At 45.3% G+C, this 20,476-nt stretch overlaps 1 protein-coding gene across 2 annotated transcripts in view; it reads left to right on the forward strand.

Annotated features, from left to right (window-relative positions):
• The window catches only part of TNRC6C (trinucleotide repeat containing adaptor 6C), an 81,105-nt gene that overhangs the window by 8,582 nt on the left and 52,047 nt on the right, over positions 1-20,476 (forward strand). For both annotated transcript variants that reach the window (XM_082679575.1, XM_082679576.1), the window contains exon 3: positions 16,032-16,358. In XM_082679575.1, the coding sequence (XP_082535701.1) occupies positions 16,032-16,358 (327 nt within the window). The remainder of the gene's footprint in view (positions 1-16,031; positions 16,359-20,476) is intronic.

A 20,476-nucleotide genomic window follows, 5' to 3' on the forward strand; every position in this document is an offset into this window, starting at 1 on the left:
TTCCCTAACGGCTAATGATGCTGAACATTACTTTTATGTGCTTTTTTGCCATCTGCGTATCTTCTTTGGTGGATGTGTATTCAAATATTTTGCCACTGCTTCCTGAGTTATTTGCTTTCTGACTCCAGATTGGTTTCTAATATTAAATTGGCCCCTAGACTCGGCCGGAAAGTCTCATCACTGCAGCTTAGTTTTCTGTATGCCTCAGTCATTTCCCTTTCTTTCTGTGCCTGCAGTTATTTGTATGATAGTTATATCAGAAGATATGCACTTTCCACTGTGATCACATTTCATCTAGCTTTAACATACTAAAGATTGCATTAATAAATTAGCTAAATATTAGTCACATTTTATCACCTAGAGTTGTCAAGTTAGTTCACTAATTAATTTAGTAAATAGGTTATAAATACCTATCAGACAGCAGAGATAAGTTCTCTGTTCTCAAACAGATATAGTAATGGGAAGAGTTGGCTGTATTAGCAAATGGATATATAAGCAAGTGAATGCAATAAAATGTTCTGGGTGTTGTGATTTATTTATCCCACATCTTCTACCTGAAAGGATTGAAGTTACATTCATTTGATCATCTTTTCATCCTATATTTACATTTCTATGAGAAAAGATAACCTGTTTTTAAAAATAAGTGAGAAAACTGGGGGAAAGGACAGTACTGATTGAGAGTGAGATAAATGCATGCTGGAGCTGGGCTGCTCTTCCCATTGGCCCCTAACTTAGCTGTGGAGACAAGGACAAGGAGGGATGCCTTACGCCAGTCATCCCAAACCCATCCATCAGGTGTGAGCCTACCCTATGAAAAAGGAGAGTCATTGGAGAGTTCTGAGTGGGGGAGTGACATCATGAGATTTATGTTTTAGAAAGATCACCGAAAGCACCAGATTGAAGGTGGATTAAACAGTTGGAGAGAGAGCTGGAGGCAGCGGGTGCAGTGAGACCGCTGCCCAGTTCAGCCTGCAGATGCTAAGCTGATGGGTGGGGGTAGGGAGGACGGCTCATGTTGACAGAGTGGGCAGAGCCCAGAGGCCAACCGGGCGCTAACCATCTGATCCAGCAGATATTTATTAAACACCTACTATTGGCCTTGCGCTTGCTGTTCACTGTGGGGAGAAAAAGATTTAAAAAATAAATACAGGGGCTTCGCTGGTGGCGCAGTGGTTAAGAATCCTCCTGCCGATGCAGGGGACACGGGTTCGAGCCCTGGTCCAGGAAGATCCCACGTGCTGCGGAGCAGCTAAGCCTGTGCACCACAACTACTGAGCCTGTGCTCTGGAGCCCGCGAACCACAACTACCGAAGCCCGCGCGCCTAGAGCCCGTGCTCTGCAACAAGAGAAGCCGCCGCAATGAGAAACCTGCGCACCTCAACGAAGAGTAGTAGCCCCTGCTTGCCGCAACTAGAGAAAGCCCGCATGCAGCAACAAAGACCCAACACAGCCAAAAATAAATAAAATAAAATAAAAAATAAATAAATTTATTAAAAAAACAGATATATTTCCCACTCTCCTGGAACTTAGAGTCTTATGGGGAACAGACATAAACATCAGTCACAATGCTATAGGTATCGTTACCAACTGCCGTGAAGGAGAGGAGCAGTGATTAATGAGAGCACAGAACACAGGAGCCTGGACTAGGCTGGGATTAGGGAAGGCAACTGAGTGCTGCTTCAAATGAGACCTGAAGGATGACTAGAACCTAGGCCCAGGAGAGTAGAGAGAGGGCGAAGGGCTCCCGCGTATGGAGGGAGCAGCGCTTGCAAAGACTGGCTGGCTGGCTGGACCCTAAACAAACAAAAAGCCGTCAGGGCCTAGGAGCCATCAGCAAGGGGGAGAGAGTGGTGTGAGATGAGGAGAAAGTGGTAGATGGAGACCAGGGTGTGATAGAGGTGGAACATTCCTTTTCCTAAGAACAGTAAGGATGCTTTTCAAAATAAATTAGCAATATGGGCAGTTTCCCTCCCCGATCCGCTGTCTTCTCTGACTAAATGTTGGAGAAACTTGGGCTCCCTCTTCTGGCAGGATGTAGGATTCTGCACTTTGTGGGAGGAAAAACATCTCAGGATTATTGCTATTCCGTGATTTATTTATTTTATTGAAGTGTAGTTGATTTACAGTGTTTCAGGTGTACAGCAGAATGATTCAGTTATACATATTTTTTTTTCTTTTTCAGATTATTTTCCATTGTAGGTTACTACAAGATATTGAATATAGTTCCCTATGCTATACAGTAGGACCTTGTTGTTTATCTATTTTACGTTTGGGTTTTTCCATAAGACGGTACAGAAAAACCCAAACAACTTTTTTGACCAGCCCAGTATATAGTGGTTTGTATCTGCTAATCCCAAACTCCTAATTTATCCCTCCCCCACCCCCTTTCCCCTTTGGTAACCGTAAGTTTGTTATCTATGTGTGTCTGTTTTTGTTTTGTAAATAAGTTCATTTCCACAATTTATTAGTTTATTAAGACACACGCACACAGCCCTCCTGCACAAGGCAATATACATGTCCTGGGAGAACACTGGAACACTGGTGAGACATAATCCCACTTAAAACCTCTGTTTCATGAGATTTCGGATTTGCTCTTTGCTTCCAGAGCTTATTCAGCTCCGGATGATTCTGTGTGTAGAGAGAAGAGGTCAGACATAGAAGCTGTACACTCACTGGACTTTCTTTACCCTTCACGTCTGTCCGGTGTGTCACCTCTTTGGGGAGTATTTCAGTTGATGGTCTGTATTGACAAGGTTATAGAAAAGCCAATATATGTTAATGCTGTATTGGCTACTTGGCTTTAACATATGCTGTTATCAAAATTTTCAATTTTTATTTTCTAAATCAGCTAGCCGACGTTTAAAAGAACCTAGAAACATTTGCCGGTGTGACAAGTAATACATTTTCTTAGAGTAGAAGAGTCCAAGGACCAAAACGAGGTAACCTTTCTCTCCCCCCAGTTTATTTATTCATTTTTGGCTGCGTTGGGTCTTCGTTGCTGTGCGCAGGCTTTCTCTGGTTGCGGTGAGCGGGGACTACTCTTTGTTGCGGTGCGCGGGCTTCTCATTGTAGTGGCTTCTCTTGTTGCGGAACACGGTCTCTAAGCACATGGGCTTCAGTAGCTGTGGCTCTCGGGCTCTAGAGCACAGGCTCAGTAGTTGTGGCACATGGGCTTAGTTGCTCCGTGGCATGTGGGATCTCCCGGACCAGGGCTCAAACCTGTGTCCCCTGCATTGGTAGGCGGATTCTTAACCACTGCGCCACCAGGGAAGTCCCTAAGGTAACCTTTTAATGAAATGATTCTTATTGTTAGTAGCCTTTATTAGAATAATTTTACTGTAACATATTATCCAGTCTGATACATTAAGAGTAGCGTTTAATTTAATACCTTTCAGAGAGGTAACTATAATCCATTAGAATAGAAAACTCTGAACAGCATTTCTCATTAGCAGCAGACACGAAGTTAATGTAGTTAGTAGCTAATGAATTTGTGCTCATTTGAGTTGGACTCTAAAAGTTGCTATGGTGACAGATCAGCCAGAAGCCATCAACAGAACAAACAGAAGGCCACCGCTTTGTACCCCACCGGGACTGCGATAAACAGCAGATGGACCAATGCTCATAGCTGTCTTCTCCTTGAATCTCTGTTGTTCTAAGGGAACATCTCGCTAAAATGTTTGTTGCTGTAGAGGTTGCAGAAGTAATTGTAATAATGAAAATATTCCTCGGAATCACTGATTATTTCAGCACAGGAGAATAGTTCTCTTTCATAGTCACATTTTGCAAACAGTTAACATATACATTTCAGTAAATTTAAATTTTTAAGAAACTCTGAATCTTGGAGTATATATTCTGAAATGGCTAGAATTAATGCATGATTTTAAAATATTTTTCCTTTTTTGTCATTGTGTGGTGTCTTATGCATAAGAGAAATTCTATGCCTTATCATATAGAAACATCTGTTTCTTAAGTTCTAAGATAGCATCAATTATAGGGCATACCATTGATTTAATAATGTCTTATTGATGGAGTCGGAGGGTGAATGAGGAAAGTATGTTAAATTTATACACCAATTGTAGAAGCATCCAAATTTCAGAAATAAGACGTATTGAAATGTGTAGGTTAAAACGTCCCTTTAGGTTAACATTTACCTATAAAGACTTACTTTTAAAATATACTTCTATAACCCATTGCATGCCTGCTTGTCAGCATACTTCAGGCTAATGGAGGTAGCCTCTGAGAGTCTAATCCAGGTGTACGTAGGTAAGTCCCGTTACAGTAAATGTCATTAGTTGAATATCTAGCTCATACCATATACTGTGATACCGTCTAGGTGAATGAAAGATTTAAATGTCCTACTTGCTAAAAAAAATCTGTGCTCTTAACCAGAGCTGAATTGAAAAGTATAGAAACTACTCTAGCTATTTTAAGCAGAAATGAGTTTAAGTACAGGGAATTGGGTGCTTATAAAATCGGGGGGGGGGCGTGCCCTAGGCTGGGAGGCAGATATGACTCCCCAAAGGGTCCTCCAGAAGAGCTGCTCCCTGGGGAAGAGTCAGGAGGCCCCGCCGGTACTGCTGGCTTCAGGAGCACGGTGTCACTGCCGCAGCCCAGCTGTCAGGAAGCTGCCACCAGTGTTGCCTCTCCCCACGACCAAGACAGTGATAGGAACCGGGACCCCATGCAGAGACTTCCACCATCTCCAGGGCCGTGCTTACACTTGGAGCTGGCGCAACGGACAGAGCGCCTAGTCACTGCTGGATCCCTCGCGCACATGCCTCCTTGCAGCTGTGAACCGACCCCTGTGGGGCCTGCCGCTGGTGTGCCTGTCGCTGAGCAGGCACCTTTGATTGCTGCTCTGTAAGGCTTTTAAAAAGCTGGGATGGCTGTCCATTAATAACATTTGTATAGTGCTTCACACTTTTCAAACAGTGGAAATGAGAGACCCAAATTAACGGAAGAGGTCTAGGGCCAGACTGGAGATCTAGTGCTCTGATGATCCTGAGTACAACGGTCATTGTCTGTCCCAAGTTGTCGCCTGGCCTAACCTCTTTGAGTGTTGCCTCTCTTCTTCCCTTGTTTACTTCATCATCTGCAATTCATTTAATGTAAGTTGGGTTTTGTTTTTGTTTTTGTTTTTTTGCGGTACGCGGGCCTCTCACGTTGCGGAGCACAGGCTCCGGACGCGCAGGCTCAGCGGCCATGGCTCACAGACCCAGCCGCTTCGTGGCACGTGGGATCTTCCCAGACCGGGGCACGAACCCGTGTCCCCTGCATCGGCAGGTGGACTCTCAACCACTGCACCACCAGGGAAGCCCATGGTTTTTGTTTTTAATCAGCCTAAAATACCTCCCATTGCTCCTGAGAGGAAGAGGATTATTAAGACTGACAAAGATTCTTTGTTCGACCAAACCTTTCTCAGGCTCCTGGACCTTCTCTTAGGCCCATCTCTGCACCTCCCTGTAAAAATCTAGTTTTAGCAAGAGCCCCACTGGGTCGCTTTAACCAGTTTCCTTCCTCCTCCTCCACCATCGGCCAGGTGATGTCTGACGACCACCCCCACCCCGCCTGCCTGCAGCAAGAATCCTGTTAGGTTGGTTTAGCTAGAACACCCCCTCACCCCTGATGTTTCCGCTTAGTATTTTCCATCCACTGACACCCTCACCCCCTGCTCCTTAACTCTCAGTTCCCACGTGCCCATGCTATATTCCGAGCTGAGCCCAGTCTCTCTCCCACACTGTAAAATCCCATTACAGTGGTCCCGTTGTGATGGTCCTGTATCAACTCTGCTTTACCATCTTCAACAAGTGTCATTGCATTTTTTCTGTAACATAATATAAACACTTACCATGCACTCAGTATGTGCCCGACACTATTCTAAACGACTCTTTACATATATTAATGTTCACTCCTCAAAGAACCCTCTCAGTGAGGTACTGTTACCCTCACTTCATCCTCCACTTACCTACATTTTTACAAGTGGCACCACTGAGGGACAGGGAGTTAAGTGACTTACCCAGGGTCACCAGCCAGTAAGTGGCAGAGCTGAGATTTAAATAGATGAGTCTATGCCCATAGCCACTACACCGCATCTGAAGAGAAGAAGCACGTGGGAATGATAAACCCCAAAGTGCGCATGGCCACAGTCTCCTCGGGGGAGGTGGAGTATGAAGCCAGGGAGGGGGAGAGAAGAGCCTTTGGTGGAATTGGGGACATTTTCTTTCTTAAGCTGGAGATTGGGTCCATGGAGTTTGTTGACTATTTGGTCTTTATGCCTTTTTGTACATATTAAATATTTCCAAATAAAGTTTTTTTTTTTTACAAAGAATGTCTTGTAGTATGACTTGGGTAATAAGATGGAAACACCTCAACACACTGGGCACCCCACCCTCCCCTGCTCTGTTCAGTTTCTGATAAGCAGCACAAGGTACCTCATAGCAGGAACCAAACCGCCCGAGTTTATAGAACAAGACAACGAGGGTGCTGCTGCTCTGGGCCATGGCTGCCGGGAAGGTGCTGTCGGGCAGGACCCCCTGGCTCTGGAGCCTGGACAGACAGGCTCTTGATCAAGGTCACCTGCTTGTTGAGTTTAAACAGCCAGTGGTCACAACATCCTGGACTCTGTGAGTTTGTAATCAGAGGAACCCGTCCCCAGAGAACTTCTGCCCGAAACTGGAGGCTCCAGACTCGTCAGTGTGCTGCAGCCGGGACAGGAACACCACGGGGCCTCCCTCCACAGGCTGCCCCGAGTGCTCTTCCAGCTGTCGGCCAAGTGATGGGACCCAGAATCTTTACAAAGTCCCCGCCTGCCTCTCCAGCCTTGTGTCCAGCAGCTCTTCCCTTGGGCACTAAGCTCCAGCCACACCAGCCTTGTTTCAGACCTTGAAAGCACGGAAGCCCTTTCCCATTTCAAGACCCTCCCATGCCCTGTCCCAGCTGGTGGGCGTGAGTTCGCAGACATGCTCCACCCAGCCAACAGTTTTCCAGGCCCAGCTTAGCTGTCACTTCCTCAGAGGAGCTTTCTCTGAGTCCCTAACCTAAGCTGGGTTCTTTTATCCTATCGCTTTTATCGTGCTTGTGGCAACTTGTAATTGTATATTTGTGGAATCATTTTTAAGATAGTAGACTATAAACTAGACTATAAACTACAAGGACGGGAGCCGTATCTATTTATTTTCCTCAACACACCCAGTGCCTGGCACAAAATAGGCACTGATTATGTATTTCCTAAATAAGTAAATAAAGAGAGGATAAATGAGGATACTGACACATGTGGGGTGTGAAAATGATAGGCAGATAACATGAGAAAAGTCAGCTTGAGCCCTTAGTTACCCTGCCCAGCTTTCCTCGTTTTTCACAGCACTTAGCACCTTCTGATGACTACTTATCTTAAATGCATCACGTTCATTGTCGTTTTCCCCTGCTGAGATGTGAGCGGAGGGGGTGAGGAGGTGGGAGTCTGCCTTTTTTGTTCACTGGAAGGTCCCAGCAGCTGGAGCTGGGCTGTAGAAAGGCTTCGTGTGTGTGAGTGAGTGAGTAGCATCGATCTCAGGAACCTAGAGTCCCAGCCAGAGATTGAGAGAAGGGGGTGGGTATCAGGATTTGGAAGAGGTAGGGAGAGTTTGGAACAGTTGCTATAAGGGACTTTGGGCCGACCACGTTAGATTATAAGAGGAGCGTTAGCAGTAGGGGCTTGGAATAGCAGAAGTGGGTACAGAACTCGTCGCTTCCTGAGCCTGCAGTTTCAGGCAGTCTGGAAAGCAACTGAAGGCTGGGATGGTACAGAGGTGTGGATAGCATAGTGGAAGGAAGGCCAAGGGGGGCTGGGGGGTGGGGGGCGTCCAGATGGCAGTTTTGGGGCTTGGGCCATGTAAAATGGCTAGAGAAGCAGAAGAGAGAATGGGGTCGTCCAGAGTAGAATAAAAGGTAAGGAGGCTGGGTCAGCAAGGGCAGAGCCTTCTGTCTTGGTCTCCTAGAGATGGCAAGGTGTCGTACAAAAGTTTGAAAGGAGAGCCTTCCTGAAGTCACCCAGACACCTGAAGGGACAGTCTAAACTTCCTGCCTATACTGTGGCCTGTTGTTTTGGAAAAGCAATGGTAGGAATTTATAAACTATTTGGACCCTGATGTGACAATGTCCCCTGAAATTTTTAACTGAAAGCGGAAAATTGTTTCTTGGAAAGAAAATTGTTGAAAGGACTTGCTTTCTTACATAAGGATTTAATATCTTACCTTTTCGCCAGCAGGTGTCGCTCTCATTTAAAATAAAAAAAGTAAAGGTTTATTAAAGAACCAGTGTCCAGCTTGCTGGAAGTTCTTTATTAGCTGTGTAGTTATTCACTGGATGCTATTCTAATTTCTTCTAAATAAAACAGATCATTTGTTGGCGATCCATATGAATCAAGCTAAAATTCCCATTGCCTTACTTTGTTCTACTGTGAAAATAGTGATGTGTCAGGTCGACTGGCTTCTGAGACTTCGTCATTGAGGTATCACCTTAGATCCCGGTCTGTTTGAGAAGAGGAACGTCAGAATTGCTTTGATACCCTAGCCTAGTTCTTTGGGCAGCGATAGATTGAGAAGAGAGTGTGGAGAGTCAAAACTGACCATTTGATTTATCTGTATTTTAAGAATAGATCCAGATTTTAAGAGTCTCTACTTCTCAGTTGAGATTGTTAGTTGCCTGCTAGTTTCAAAGATCTGCAAAATACTACCTTAAAGAAGGTTTATCACTATCTCATGGAAAAGAGGCCAGAGGTGCAGCTTGGCAGGGTCAGAATTCTTGGTTCCCTCTCCCTCGTCTCTCTGCTGAGTGACGCTTCTCTTCCTTTTCCTCAGCATCCAGGGTGACCCCCCCCCAGACCACCAGCCACGACACTAGTATCTCAGGCAGCTAGAAATACAACCATGAGGTTGAGTGTGTGGGTAAATTGGGAATACTGTGCTTGCTCTGTACTCTGGGCCCTTGGTCTCGCTAGCTACTTTGCAAATATCTAGTGACATTTTTCTGTTTGTGAGATAAAGCGCTAGTACTTCAGCTGGTACAGAATTGTAAGGGAAAATCTCTCACCCGAAAAGGACCACGACTGATGGTCCTTTATGAAAACAGACAGTTATTTAAATTTAACACATTTCTGAGAAGCCAACTCAAACTTTAACTCCTTCAAGAAGACAGTGCTGTTTCTAGACCAGCGCTATTCAATAGAAATAGAATTCAGGCCACAAATGTGAGCCACATAAGGAACTTCAAATATTCCAGGAGCAACATTTTAAAACTAAAAAGAAACAGGTGAGATTACTTCTAATATTTTTAATTCAATATATTCAAAATTTTATCACTTCAGTACATCAATATAAAAATTAATGAGATTTTTGTGTACTGACTCTCTGAAATGCAGCGTGTATGTACTTAGAGCACATCTCAGTTCAGACATCAAGTGCTCGGTAGCCATATGTGGTTAGTGGCTACCATGTTGGGCAGTACATGGTTATCTTTCTGCTAAGTGACCAACTTCCAGTCTATACCACATGCTTCTGTGTCTTGTAACTTTTATTTCCCCTGTTGATTGTTGGTTCACTTAGGTGAGAAACACCTTATGCTTCAGTGCCTTCCTACAACAGTCAGCACCATCCTGGGCTCAGCCCAGGAAATCCTGTTTGGCCTTTGGGTACTTTCAGTTTGAAGGGTGACAGCTTCCAAGCATCACCGTCCAGTACACAACTGAAGGTCAAGGCTGAACTAGAGCTGGGGGCAATATAGAACAGACAGTATTCGGGTGTCAGCCTAGAGTTGATGGTCCTAATCGTGAACCTGGATGGCCTCTCCGCAGAGTCCAGGGCAGAGGAATGAGGCCAAAGATTCGAAGTCTGCTTCTTGCTTCTGGTCAGAGGGCCAGCAGAGCAAATAGGAAGAAGAGGTGAGCAGCTCATCCAGTCTGTGTTGACAGGGTAACAGAGTGCATTCTGTTCTCGCAGCTCAGTGCTAGGCTGTATTAAGAGCACCTGGGTTTCTAAGAGAGCGATCAAATCTCTTCAAGTGTTCCCTTTGTTTTCTTGAGTAATAGCATCATATTACCCTTCATTCAGTAATCATAAAGAGGGTGAGCCTCACAATTGGAGAGGAGACATGAAACTAATTAGTTAGTTATACTTATTTATTTATTAAAACAACGCTCACACAAGACTTTGGCATACATTACTTGGATCTTTCCCCTAAGAAATTTGTACGTCTGATGCTTAATATAATAGCACAAGAAGTTTCTAGTCCCTACAGCAGGAGCTGGTCATACTTTTCCTGTGAAGGGCCAGATAGTAAGTATTTTAGACTTTGTAGGCCATATATATATGGTCTCTGTGACATATTGTTCATTGTTTTTTTCCCTGCCTTTTAAAAATGTAAGAAACATTTAGTTCACCTGCTGGCTCCTGCCTTAATCAGCAGTTATTCACGCGGAAAGGGAAGACTGGCCTAGAGTACTTTCACTCTCAGAATGAGGCTGTCTTATAGAGACACAGATGTAGAAAACAAACGTATGGAAACCAAGGGGGAAAAGCGGGGTGGGGGGCTGGTGGTGGTGGGATGAATTGGGAGATTGGGATTAACATATATACACTAATATGTATAAAATAGATAACTAATAAGAACCTGCTGCATTAAAAAGAATTTTTTTTAAAAAGGGCTATCTTAGATATAAAAAGGACTACACATAATGCATCAGGCAGATAACACAAGGAAAATTGAGTATTTCATGTCAAATAACTTAGAACTGGTTGTTTAGATTCAAAACTAGTAACTGGGGCTTCCCTGGTGGCGCAGTGGTTGAGAGTCCGCCTGCCGATGCAGGGGACACGGGTTCGTGCCCCGGTCCGGGAAGATCCCACATGCCGCGGAGCGGCTGGGCCCGTGAGCCATGGCCGCTGAGCCTGCGCGTCCGGAGCCTGTGCTCCGCAACGGGAGAGGCCACAACAGTGAGAGGCCCGCGTATCGCAAAAAATAAATAAATAATCTAGTAACTGATAACATTCATTTATTTCTTCATTTCTGTATCATGAATTCCTTTTCCTCTAAAGGTTTTGAAGAAAAATAGCCCTGAATTTGTCCTTTGATACTTTTGAAAAGATAACAGCAGTGTCATGGAAGACCAGTCCTGACAGCAACTGTCATCTTGGTTAGCAGACTTGGGCCGAGGGAGTCTGTGTGGATGAGGGTAAGACGGGGTGATTTCTTAGGCTCAGTGTGGGTTCTTTGCTTCTGAGTCCTTGCCAGTTGTTTCCTCCAGGTTTTGAGTTCAGGTAGGTTTTCTTCGTTTCCAGCCTTTGAACAGGCAGGATGACGGGTGGAAGCGCCTTGCCTGGTAGTAGCTGGCCAGCCGATGTTGGTTACTACAAAAGGAAACAGGTTTCGTAACAAGGGCAGGTAGGGCTCTCTAGTGGTTCTCTTGCTTCCTTCCTCCCTCTACTCCTCTTCCTCCTTTTCTTCTTCTGCTTCTTTTGAATTTTGTAGTAAAAGGAAAGAACCAATTGCATTCAGACTGAGCTTCCTAAGAAGCAACTGCAAGGTCTAGAATAAAACCTTTGGGCCAGATGCATTAAAATGTGCAGTTAAGTGAATTGATCTGCTGATGACATGTTTTTAAATAAATTTAGTGGTTCTAAGTTTCCCAGACAAGTGTACCTCTACCCTGCTCTCAATTTCGCTCGCAAAGTCCTAATGGAAAGTGAAAGAGACATCAAATTTGCTTCTCTGCTTTTCGTTTTTTGTCTTTTTAGTTAATAGACTTTATTTTTTTAGAGCAGTTTTAGGTTTACAGAAAGACTGGGCAGAAAATAAAGAGTTCCAATATATTCCATCTCTCCACCCCCAGCCCACCCTCAGTGTCTCCTGTTATTAATACCTGGCCTTGGTGTGGTGCATTTGTTACAGTGGATGAACCCGTATTGATACATTATTATTAACTGAAGTCCAGAGTTTACTTGTGCCTTCACTCTTTGTGTTGTACAGTTGATGGGTTTTGGCAAATGCCTCATGTTGTATCCGATCTCACAGTATCACAGTGTCACCACCCTGAAAGGCTCCTGCACTCTGCCTGCTTATCCCTCCCTCCCTCCCTCCCTCTCCCCCGAGCCCCTCTCAACCACCAAGTGCCTTATGGTCTCCGTAGTTCTGCCTTTTCCAGAATGTTATATTATAGGAGTCATAGAGCATGTAGCCTTTCCAAACTGGCTTCTTTTACCTAATAAAATGCATTTAATGTTCCTCCATTTCTTTTTATGGATTGATAACTCATTTCTTTTTAACACTAACATTCCATTGTATGGATGTACCACGGTCTGTTTATCCACTCACGTATAGAAGGACATCTTGGTTGCTTCCAGTTTTTGGCAATTATGAATAAAACTGCTGTGAACATTCATGTAGAGGTTTTTGTGTGTGGACGTAAGTTTTCCACTCATTTAGGTAAATACTTAGAAACTTCTGCTACTTTAATTAGCTAAAGGCCAATATCAGGAAAAAATATATTTGAAGGCCCCTGTACATTTAAAAATCAACCTATAGGGACTTCCCTGGCAGTCCAGTGGTTAAGACACTGTGCTTCCACTGCAGGGAGTGTGGGTTAGATCCCTGGCCAGGGAACTAGGATCCCACATGCTGCACGACGCGGCCAAAAATTAAAAAAAAAAAAGGAAGTGTTAAAAATCAACCTATAATAGGTTTTATCACTTTCTTTAAAAAAAAAAAAGATGTAATGGATGTTCATCTAAGCAATATACAATGCTGAATGCATTGGGAAACACCCAAACTGGCCTAGGAGAGTCAGGGAAGGTTCTGAGGGGAAGTGACATTTAATTTGATATTTAAAGAATGACTAGGAATTACCATGTTTTATTGAATCTGAGATATGATCAGTTGTTTTATGCATTATTTTATGCACCACTTAGAAAAAAAGCATTGCCTTTTAAACTGATACATACAACATCAATTATAAGATGCATCTCAGTTTGAAAGATGTTGAAATGCGGAAATATGTTGTTTTAGGACTGATGATACATGGTGGTTAGACAGAAGAGGGGGCACAATGGCCCAGAAGCAGGAAGTTCAGCATCGTGAAGTTAGAGGGGGCTGGAAAATTGGGCATTAGGACAGCTAACTGCTAGGACCTTGGACTTTATCCTAAGGGTCGTAGGAATCCCCAAAGCCTTCTAAACCAGGGAGGCGATCTGCATCTCAGAAGGATCATGCTGGCCGCAGTGGATGATGGATTAGAAACAGGCTCTGGTCATGGCAAAAGGAATGGAAATTGATGGAGTAGTTTGAGGGCTACTTAGGGGAGACATTTGGGAGCTAGCAATGTCAACGTTTGGTGGTTGGTTGGATATAGGTTTGGGGAGATAGGGGGAGTAATCAAGGATGGAACCTGGGTTTCTGACTTGGAGCCATTTGCCGGAAGAACAACGGGAAGACTCAGAAGAAGAATGAGTCGAGAAAGCCGATGAGTGTTTGGGACACGTTGACTTTGAGGTGCCTGTAAGACTTCGATGTAGGTATCTAATAGCCATCCAGGTCTCAGACCAGGACCACAGGGTTGATAAATGAAGCGTTGTGCGTAGATTAGATGACCCAGGATTAGTGTCTGCAGCAGAACCTTAAAGAGGCAGAAGAAGCAGCCTGTCATTGGGGAGCAGAAAAGAGTGTCTGGAGAGGTCAGAGGAAATCCAAGAAAGGACTTCCGGTGTCGTGGAGGCCCAGGAAGAGAGGCTCAGGACAGCCACAGCAGTCACCGCCAATACAGACGACTGAGAGGGCAAGCAGAGGAAGCTCAGGGGGGCATAGGGTTTCAGCCACAAGGAGGAAGAGGAGGGTGAGAGGACCTGGCTGAGAGGCACACAGCAGGTGAGGAAGCTGGACCAGAAGTGTGATGGAGGAGAGGAGAAGGAGGCCAGTCGGGAGGGGGGTGTGGGTCGAGAAGAGCCGGAGAGCCGCTGTCTAGAGAGAGCAGAGGTGTGCGCATGTCTAAGTGCTGACCAGGAGGGCCTGGTTGCAGGGTGGCCACATCCTGGCCTGGTTACTGGTTGGAAATGTGCTCTCCTCCACTCCACACGCGAACTCGGTGGCCGGATTTCTCTTCTCTTTTACACTCAGCAATGTCCATCTACTAAGCCCTGGAAGAAAAAATATAAATATTTGTAAAACAAAGAATTAATCGAAGACCCAGTCTTCAACTTTGAGCCTTTATATCTGCTCTGGAGAATGTCATGAGTTGAAGATCCAGGACACACAAAGTCCCTGAGACGGGATCCAGAGCCGTGGAGGGAGCCGTCTTGTGGTGCCTCTCTGACACCATAGGCAGTGAGATGCCCCAGTATTTCATGTGCCACTGAGGAAGGGATGTGCCGTCGATGGTAAGACACATGCCGATGCAAGTGATTTTCATATGTGAAGAAATGTGAGTCTTGGAATTGGTAAATATAATACTAGCCTTGGATAGGAATAACAGAAGTGTGGGACAGAGAACAGTGTGATGTGTATTGTAGGAGCAGAAACCTGGTTTTTGCCTGCTGGTCTTTATTTCTTTGAAGAATAAGGTCCAGTTTATCTTCTGGGGATGGGAGATAAAGGCATTATCACTGGAGAGTGGAAGGTCTTTGAATGAGTCATTGACAGCAGTGGAACCAGGCAGACCCAGGAAATCATAGGCTGGTCAGGAAGCACTGAGCGTGTCCTGAGGTTAGGGCCCAGGAGTTCATAGTGATGCCAAACTGCACGGCTCTGTTTTCTTGAGAGACATAGCAGTCCGAGTCCAGGGTGGAGAGAGTGGACAGTGACAGTGGCTTCATCCAGAATTGAGGGTTTGCCAGGCAGGGTGACAGAAAAACAGTGGGCAGAGGCTTCGCGGATACTGACTGTGTACAATGGGGTTGCGGGGTGGACAGCAGAACCCATTACGGGAGGTGAGAAATGCGGGCTGATCGCAAGGGATAATAAAAGGCAAACAGTGTCGACTGGAAAGGTTTTTATAATGCTGCTTATACAGACAAGATATACAGAGAACTAGGTATAACTCGTTTTGCACATAGCTTTTACTCAATTCTGAAATCAAAGACATTTATAAATTAAGTCGAAAAAATTTTTTTTCAAATAACAGGGTAACATAATATTCTGGATATTAATGTTTCAAATTCAAGATGGAAATGAACTTGAGGCTCAGGTTCTTTGGCGCTTGACAGGCCTGTGCTCCATTCCTCACTCAGGGCCACCACTCAGATCACCTTTTGCATTTGGCATGCTCACTAGCAGGGCTGTCACTCAACTCTCCTGCTCCTTTTTCCTGTTTACATTGCTGTGGAACCTTTGTTGATGCAGCACACTCTGATAGTGTTTTGGCTTTCACTTAATGCATCATTTGCAAATTAGCCTACGGGCATTCTTTTCCAATAAATCTGGGAGGAGTGTAGTGGTGCTATCGATATACCATCACCACAAATGCCTTAATTATTCAGGTAACCCAGAATGCGCATATATATATATATATTTTTTAGATTGTCTTCAGAATTAAAACAAATATATATATAAATTCATGGACATCTAATGATCCCTTAAATTTGAGAAACACAGACTGAGAGCAGTGATTCTCAAAGTGTGGGCCCAGGACCCGGGGCATCACCCTCACCTGGGAACTTATTAGAAATGCAGATTTGTAGTCTCCCCTCCCTTCCAACCACGTGAATTCCCCGGGCGGGTCCTAGGAATCAGGCCTTTAACCTGACTCCAGCTCAAGCTGAAGAGCTGCTGCTCTAACCCAGCGTGATCACCTGTCTTATAGATGAGGAAACTGGCCAAGAGCTACAGCTCAGGATCGAGGTTCATTTATAGGACAACTGGGTCTCAAGCCTGGAACTCTGGGCTTTCGTGGAGTTCGATTCCAAAGCTCTCCACTGTCATTTCTTTCTCAGTTTTTGGTTTTGTTTTCTTTGGTTTGGGTTGAAGGAGGTGATAACTAAAGTGTTGGGGTCTTTTCCTTTTGTTCCTTCTAGTGCCAGAACCTACTGAGACCTGTTCAAGCCAGCTCCAACCTGCCGGGACCAGTACCAGTACTTCCACCAGCACTCTCTCCAGCAGCAGCAATGGCAAACGTGCGTCTGCCGGCGGCCAGCAGCCAGCTGCATCCCGTTACCTGCCTCGCGAGGTGCCTCCACGCTTCCGCCAGCAAGAACAGAAGCAGCTGTTAAAGAGAGGTCAGCCACTGCCCACGGGGTCTCTGACCAGCGTGAGCCCCACCCAGGGTGCTGGGCCTGCAGGGCTGAGCCCTCCCCCGCTGCCTGGAGCCGGAGCACAGCTGCACCCCAGCAAGCCCCAGCCAGGTAAACCGCACAGAACCCGGCGTTCTTTCTATCTGAGAACTGGTTTGCTACTTTCAACTTGCTGCCCAGAAATAGAAATGGACATGTTTTGATCCATGTTTACTGTACACTTAGTAAAGCTAGCTAGATGATAGCTCGATTCATTTCAATTAGATCTTAAGGTTTACTTCTAGTTCCCCCTACTCATTTATATTGTTCCTCATACACTTTCAGATGGCATTAGCTACTTCAGCTAGTTTGTTGCTCACCAGAAACTAAAGGTCTACGTCAGTACATATAAATCTGCCAAGGCAGATGCTTTAGAACCCTGCAGTGAACACTTCAAAATAAAACCCTTTTCCCTCAGGTTACTAGGATATCTCATGACTGCACACATACTTTCTGTGCAGGGAGGTAATAGCATTTTATGGGGAGCGGTGTTTCTAAGTAACTTATTCAAGCGTCCTGAGGCAACCCTGCCTGCTGTCTCCCCGTGCTCGGCCCCTGCGGTGTCTGGGGCTCTACGCCGCCTGCTGCTTGTTGTGTCCTTGCCTGCAGTTCAACGATAACTTTCTCTGGGCTCCCAGGAGAGCTCGCAACTTGCTCATTTGCTTTCCAGCTTCCAGAATGTCAGCATCTCTCATCTCCTCTCTCTCCTGTTCCCATCTTCTTGACCTCATGGATTTACACTTTTAACAATTTCTTTACTGGAGTTTCAGGGAAATTTTTGGAAGAGCAAAGTACATGTGTTTGACTGCCATGAATCTCTGATTTTCTTAAATCTTTACGTTTCAAGTAATTTAACTAACAATTGGCAATGGTTCTGGCATCGAAAGCGTATTTGCTGATGGTAGTGAAATTCAGGTCTGTAATTAGAGAGTCAAGGAGGCTTCTTGTGTTAGATTAGAATTAAAAGAAACATGTCACAATTCATATTAATATTTGTTTTCCTTCATGTGCTGCCTTTTTATATGGGGAATAATTCCAGCATGACATAGAAGTATTTATAGCAGAATTTCTCAAAACCATGACTTTGTGGTTTTATTTGGAACAAATATTTTTAGACAGCTTTGCCATGTCTCTTCAAATAGTCTTTACTTTCATCTGCTAAATTCCTGGTAGAGGCGATGTAGGTCAGTGATTTTCAGCAAAAAGCTAGGAAGGAAAGAAATGATCAAATATATTCACTGAATATAATCCCATCTGCTTAACTGCAACCAGTTTATAGTCAAACGTATGGTTACTTTCCACACTGAAATATGGTTCTCCGACCAATCTTAACAGAGACAAAGATTGTATAGTCAGACCTGTATAGCTTGGGGTGTTGATTTAAGACGCTTAAAAAACTGAAAAACTGAAAAAGAAGTGTAATAGCCCTGCTTTTTTCTGGGCTTATCTCATTGTTATAAGGTTAGTTGGCAGTCTTGCATCAGTGTTCTCACCAAATGCGAGAGGTGCAAGATGTTACTGGTATCTTCTTAGATAAGGAGAAAGTAATCAAGAAATTGATTCAGTAAAATTTTATATGAAAGTAATATTCTTTAAGAAAGTATCTGGCTCTGTAATTATAATATCCTTCTCCAGAAAGTTATTCCTAGTTGTTTGTACTTTTTAAAATATATACATTGAAGACTAAATCATCATTTTATACATAAAAACATCTTGAGAAATGGAATCAATCTATATATTTACATTAATAAAATAAGAAATGATTGATTTTTTTGGCTCCCAAGCAAAAGTCTTTGTTTTACACCAATTTCATCTCTTCACCAGCAGTCTCTGGTATCACAGCTTCAGAGGTCCCTTCGGAAACCTGTCCTGGTTTCCTAGTTCCTAATGCAGTCTCCGTCTCTCTGCCTGGCTCAGTGCCCTTCCCAGCCTTGTCCAGCCAGCACCTTTCCTTCTGTCCCCGGGTCCTGCTTTCCGTTCTGATTGGGATTGTTTCCGTATGGCTTCACAAATAGGCCACACTCAGTGTTGCCTTTCCCAGCACATGCACACACCTGATCGCCCTGCCCCTTTCTGTCTGCAAATCACAGTCACCCACCCTCCGTGAAGCCCCTTGAGTACTTCTGTCCTCAAGCTCCTCTTGAAGCTGTAGGATGCTCCATTCGTCCGCAACATGCAGCCTCACACGCACTGTATACTGTGTAACCTGTATTGTATCCTAAAAGGACAGTGTCCGAACCTCTGTGTGACCAGTTGAGCAAAGTGAAAGGAACTGAACTGAAGGGGAAGTCCTGGCAGCCGGCACTGGTTATGCCACAGCCAGTACTTCCATTTCTCACCTAAAATGAGACTTCTAAGGTCCTTTCCCTGGAATCTCCAACTCAAACCCGCTTCCAAAGAGCTCGCTTGATTTTGTCAATGCAAAGCATTGCTGGGACGCCATCCCATGTCCTAGTGGAATCAGCACAGGGACCTAGGTGGGCGTCCCCGGGCATGGAGGCAGTGTGGCAGTGTGGTCAAGAGACAGGTCCGATTCGTTTTCCAGACCCACGACCCCTGTGTGACCTTGTCACTTAGCCAACTGGTAAAAATTTTAACTGATAAGTGTATATAGTCGTATATGTGTAGTGATTCACCCTATTAAGCTTCCAGAAAAATGTTATTTTCTATTCAGACTATGTTTTTGCCAACCTGCAGTATAACTCCAGCTTGAAACACTTGAGAGCTTTTATCTTTTTTAAAAAAGAAGAAACTCTTTCTCGCCGCGCTTAAGGCAGAACAATGTATTGTTTTGGTGGCTACTTTGTACATTCGTAAACTGAGGCTTTGATTAATACGCGGTAGTGTTTGCTACTTAGATCTTTTGTAGATAGAAGCAGGAAAGAAGTTGGACACGTGCCAATTTACATATGGGGCTCATTTAGAAAATTATAGCTAGTGTTGGTATGCCGAACGTTTAGTGTGTGTTCAGGAAAAGCGGGAAAGAGGAAGGAACGGAACACAAAGGAGTAGGAAGGAGCAGCGGTTTATTTGCATGCAGCCAATGGGCAACGCGCCCTTGCTCTTTTGGCAGACTTTCAAAAAACAGAGGAAAAGTGGCTCTGGTGCTGCTGTAACTGGGTCCTGTAGTGAAAATGGCTGTGACAACTGAACGAATTTTAAGAGGCAGGAAGATCGGTTTAGTGTCAGCTGCAATTAGATAATCAGAGCTTTCAAGTCCTCTCCGCGGATGCCTCCCCCCGCCCCTCCCGCTGGAGGGGGTGATCGGCTCCCTCCCGGGAAGGGAAGGGAAGGGCAACGCCAGCTCCTGCCCCGCGGGCGCCTGCAGGTCGCCGGGCGCAGTCAGCACGGAGCCTCCCGGTGACGACAGCCGGCGGCCCGGGGCGCGCGGCGACAGGGTGGAGCTGGGAACCCGCGCTGCCCTAGATGCGGGCGCCCGGGCGTTCGGCGCGCAAGGTAGCGTCTCCAGGGGGTGGGCGGCCCCTCTCCGCAGGTACTTTCGCCCCCGCGGCCCGCAGAGCCGCAGAAACAGAGCCGACACGGAGCAGACAGCAGCTGCTTCTCCAGGGCCTCGGACGGGGCGCGAGGGGCGCGCAGACGACGCGTAAGATGGCGCCCCCGCCGCTGCGCGCGGAGCTGCTCCGGGCCCCGCGCCGCCGCCCCCGCGGCCGCCCCGCTCGGCAGTGCCTCTCACAGGGTCTGACCGCGGAGGAAGCAGCCTCGTTTCCTGCCGTTTTGAAGAAAAACAAGGCAATAAGCATTTTCTTTTGGACACTTTAATTATTGTTTGCAGTAAACCTTTCACTTGGTTCTGCATTTCATAATTCCTTCCATTGATAGAAATTGACGAAGGAGATGTCTCGGAGTCTGTCCAGTGACGGAATTCTGAACTCAGAGCACTTTCTCCACAAGATTTTTACGCACACTCAAGGCAGTGGAGAGGGAGGTGGCTTCGGTTCTCCAAAGCTGAAAACGATGGTTTCGTTGATCCCGCCCCTTGAAACCGAGGACTGTGTGTTATCAGTAAGCGTAGCACTCATGTGTTTTCAACTATGGAAGGCATTTGGAATGACTTTATGATTTATTATTCTGTCATTTCGGTTAAAAGGACTGCGGTGAGAAAGAATGGACTACGTACTGTTTGTCAGTGTTAGCAATAATTAGGCGCCCCGCGCACTTCTGCGCAAATC

This window comes from Grampus griseus (genome assembly GCF_964374135.1).
Source record: "Grampus griseus genome assembly, chromosome: 20".
In the NCBI taxonomy this organism is placed as follows: Eukaryota; Metazoa; Chordata; class Mammalia; order Artiodactyla; family Delphinidae; genus Grampus; species Grampus griseus.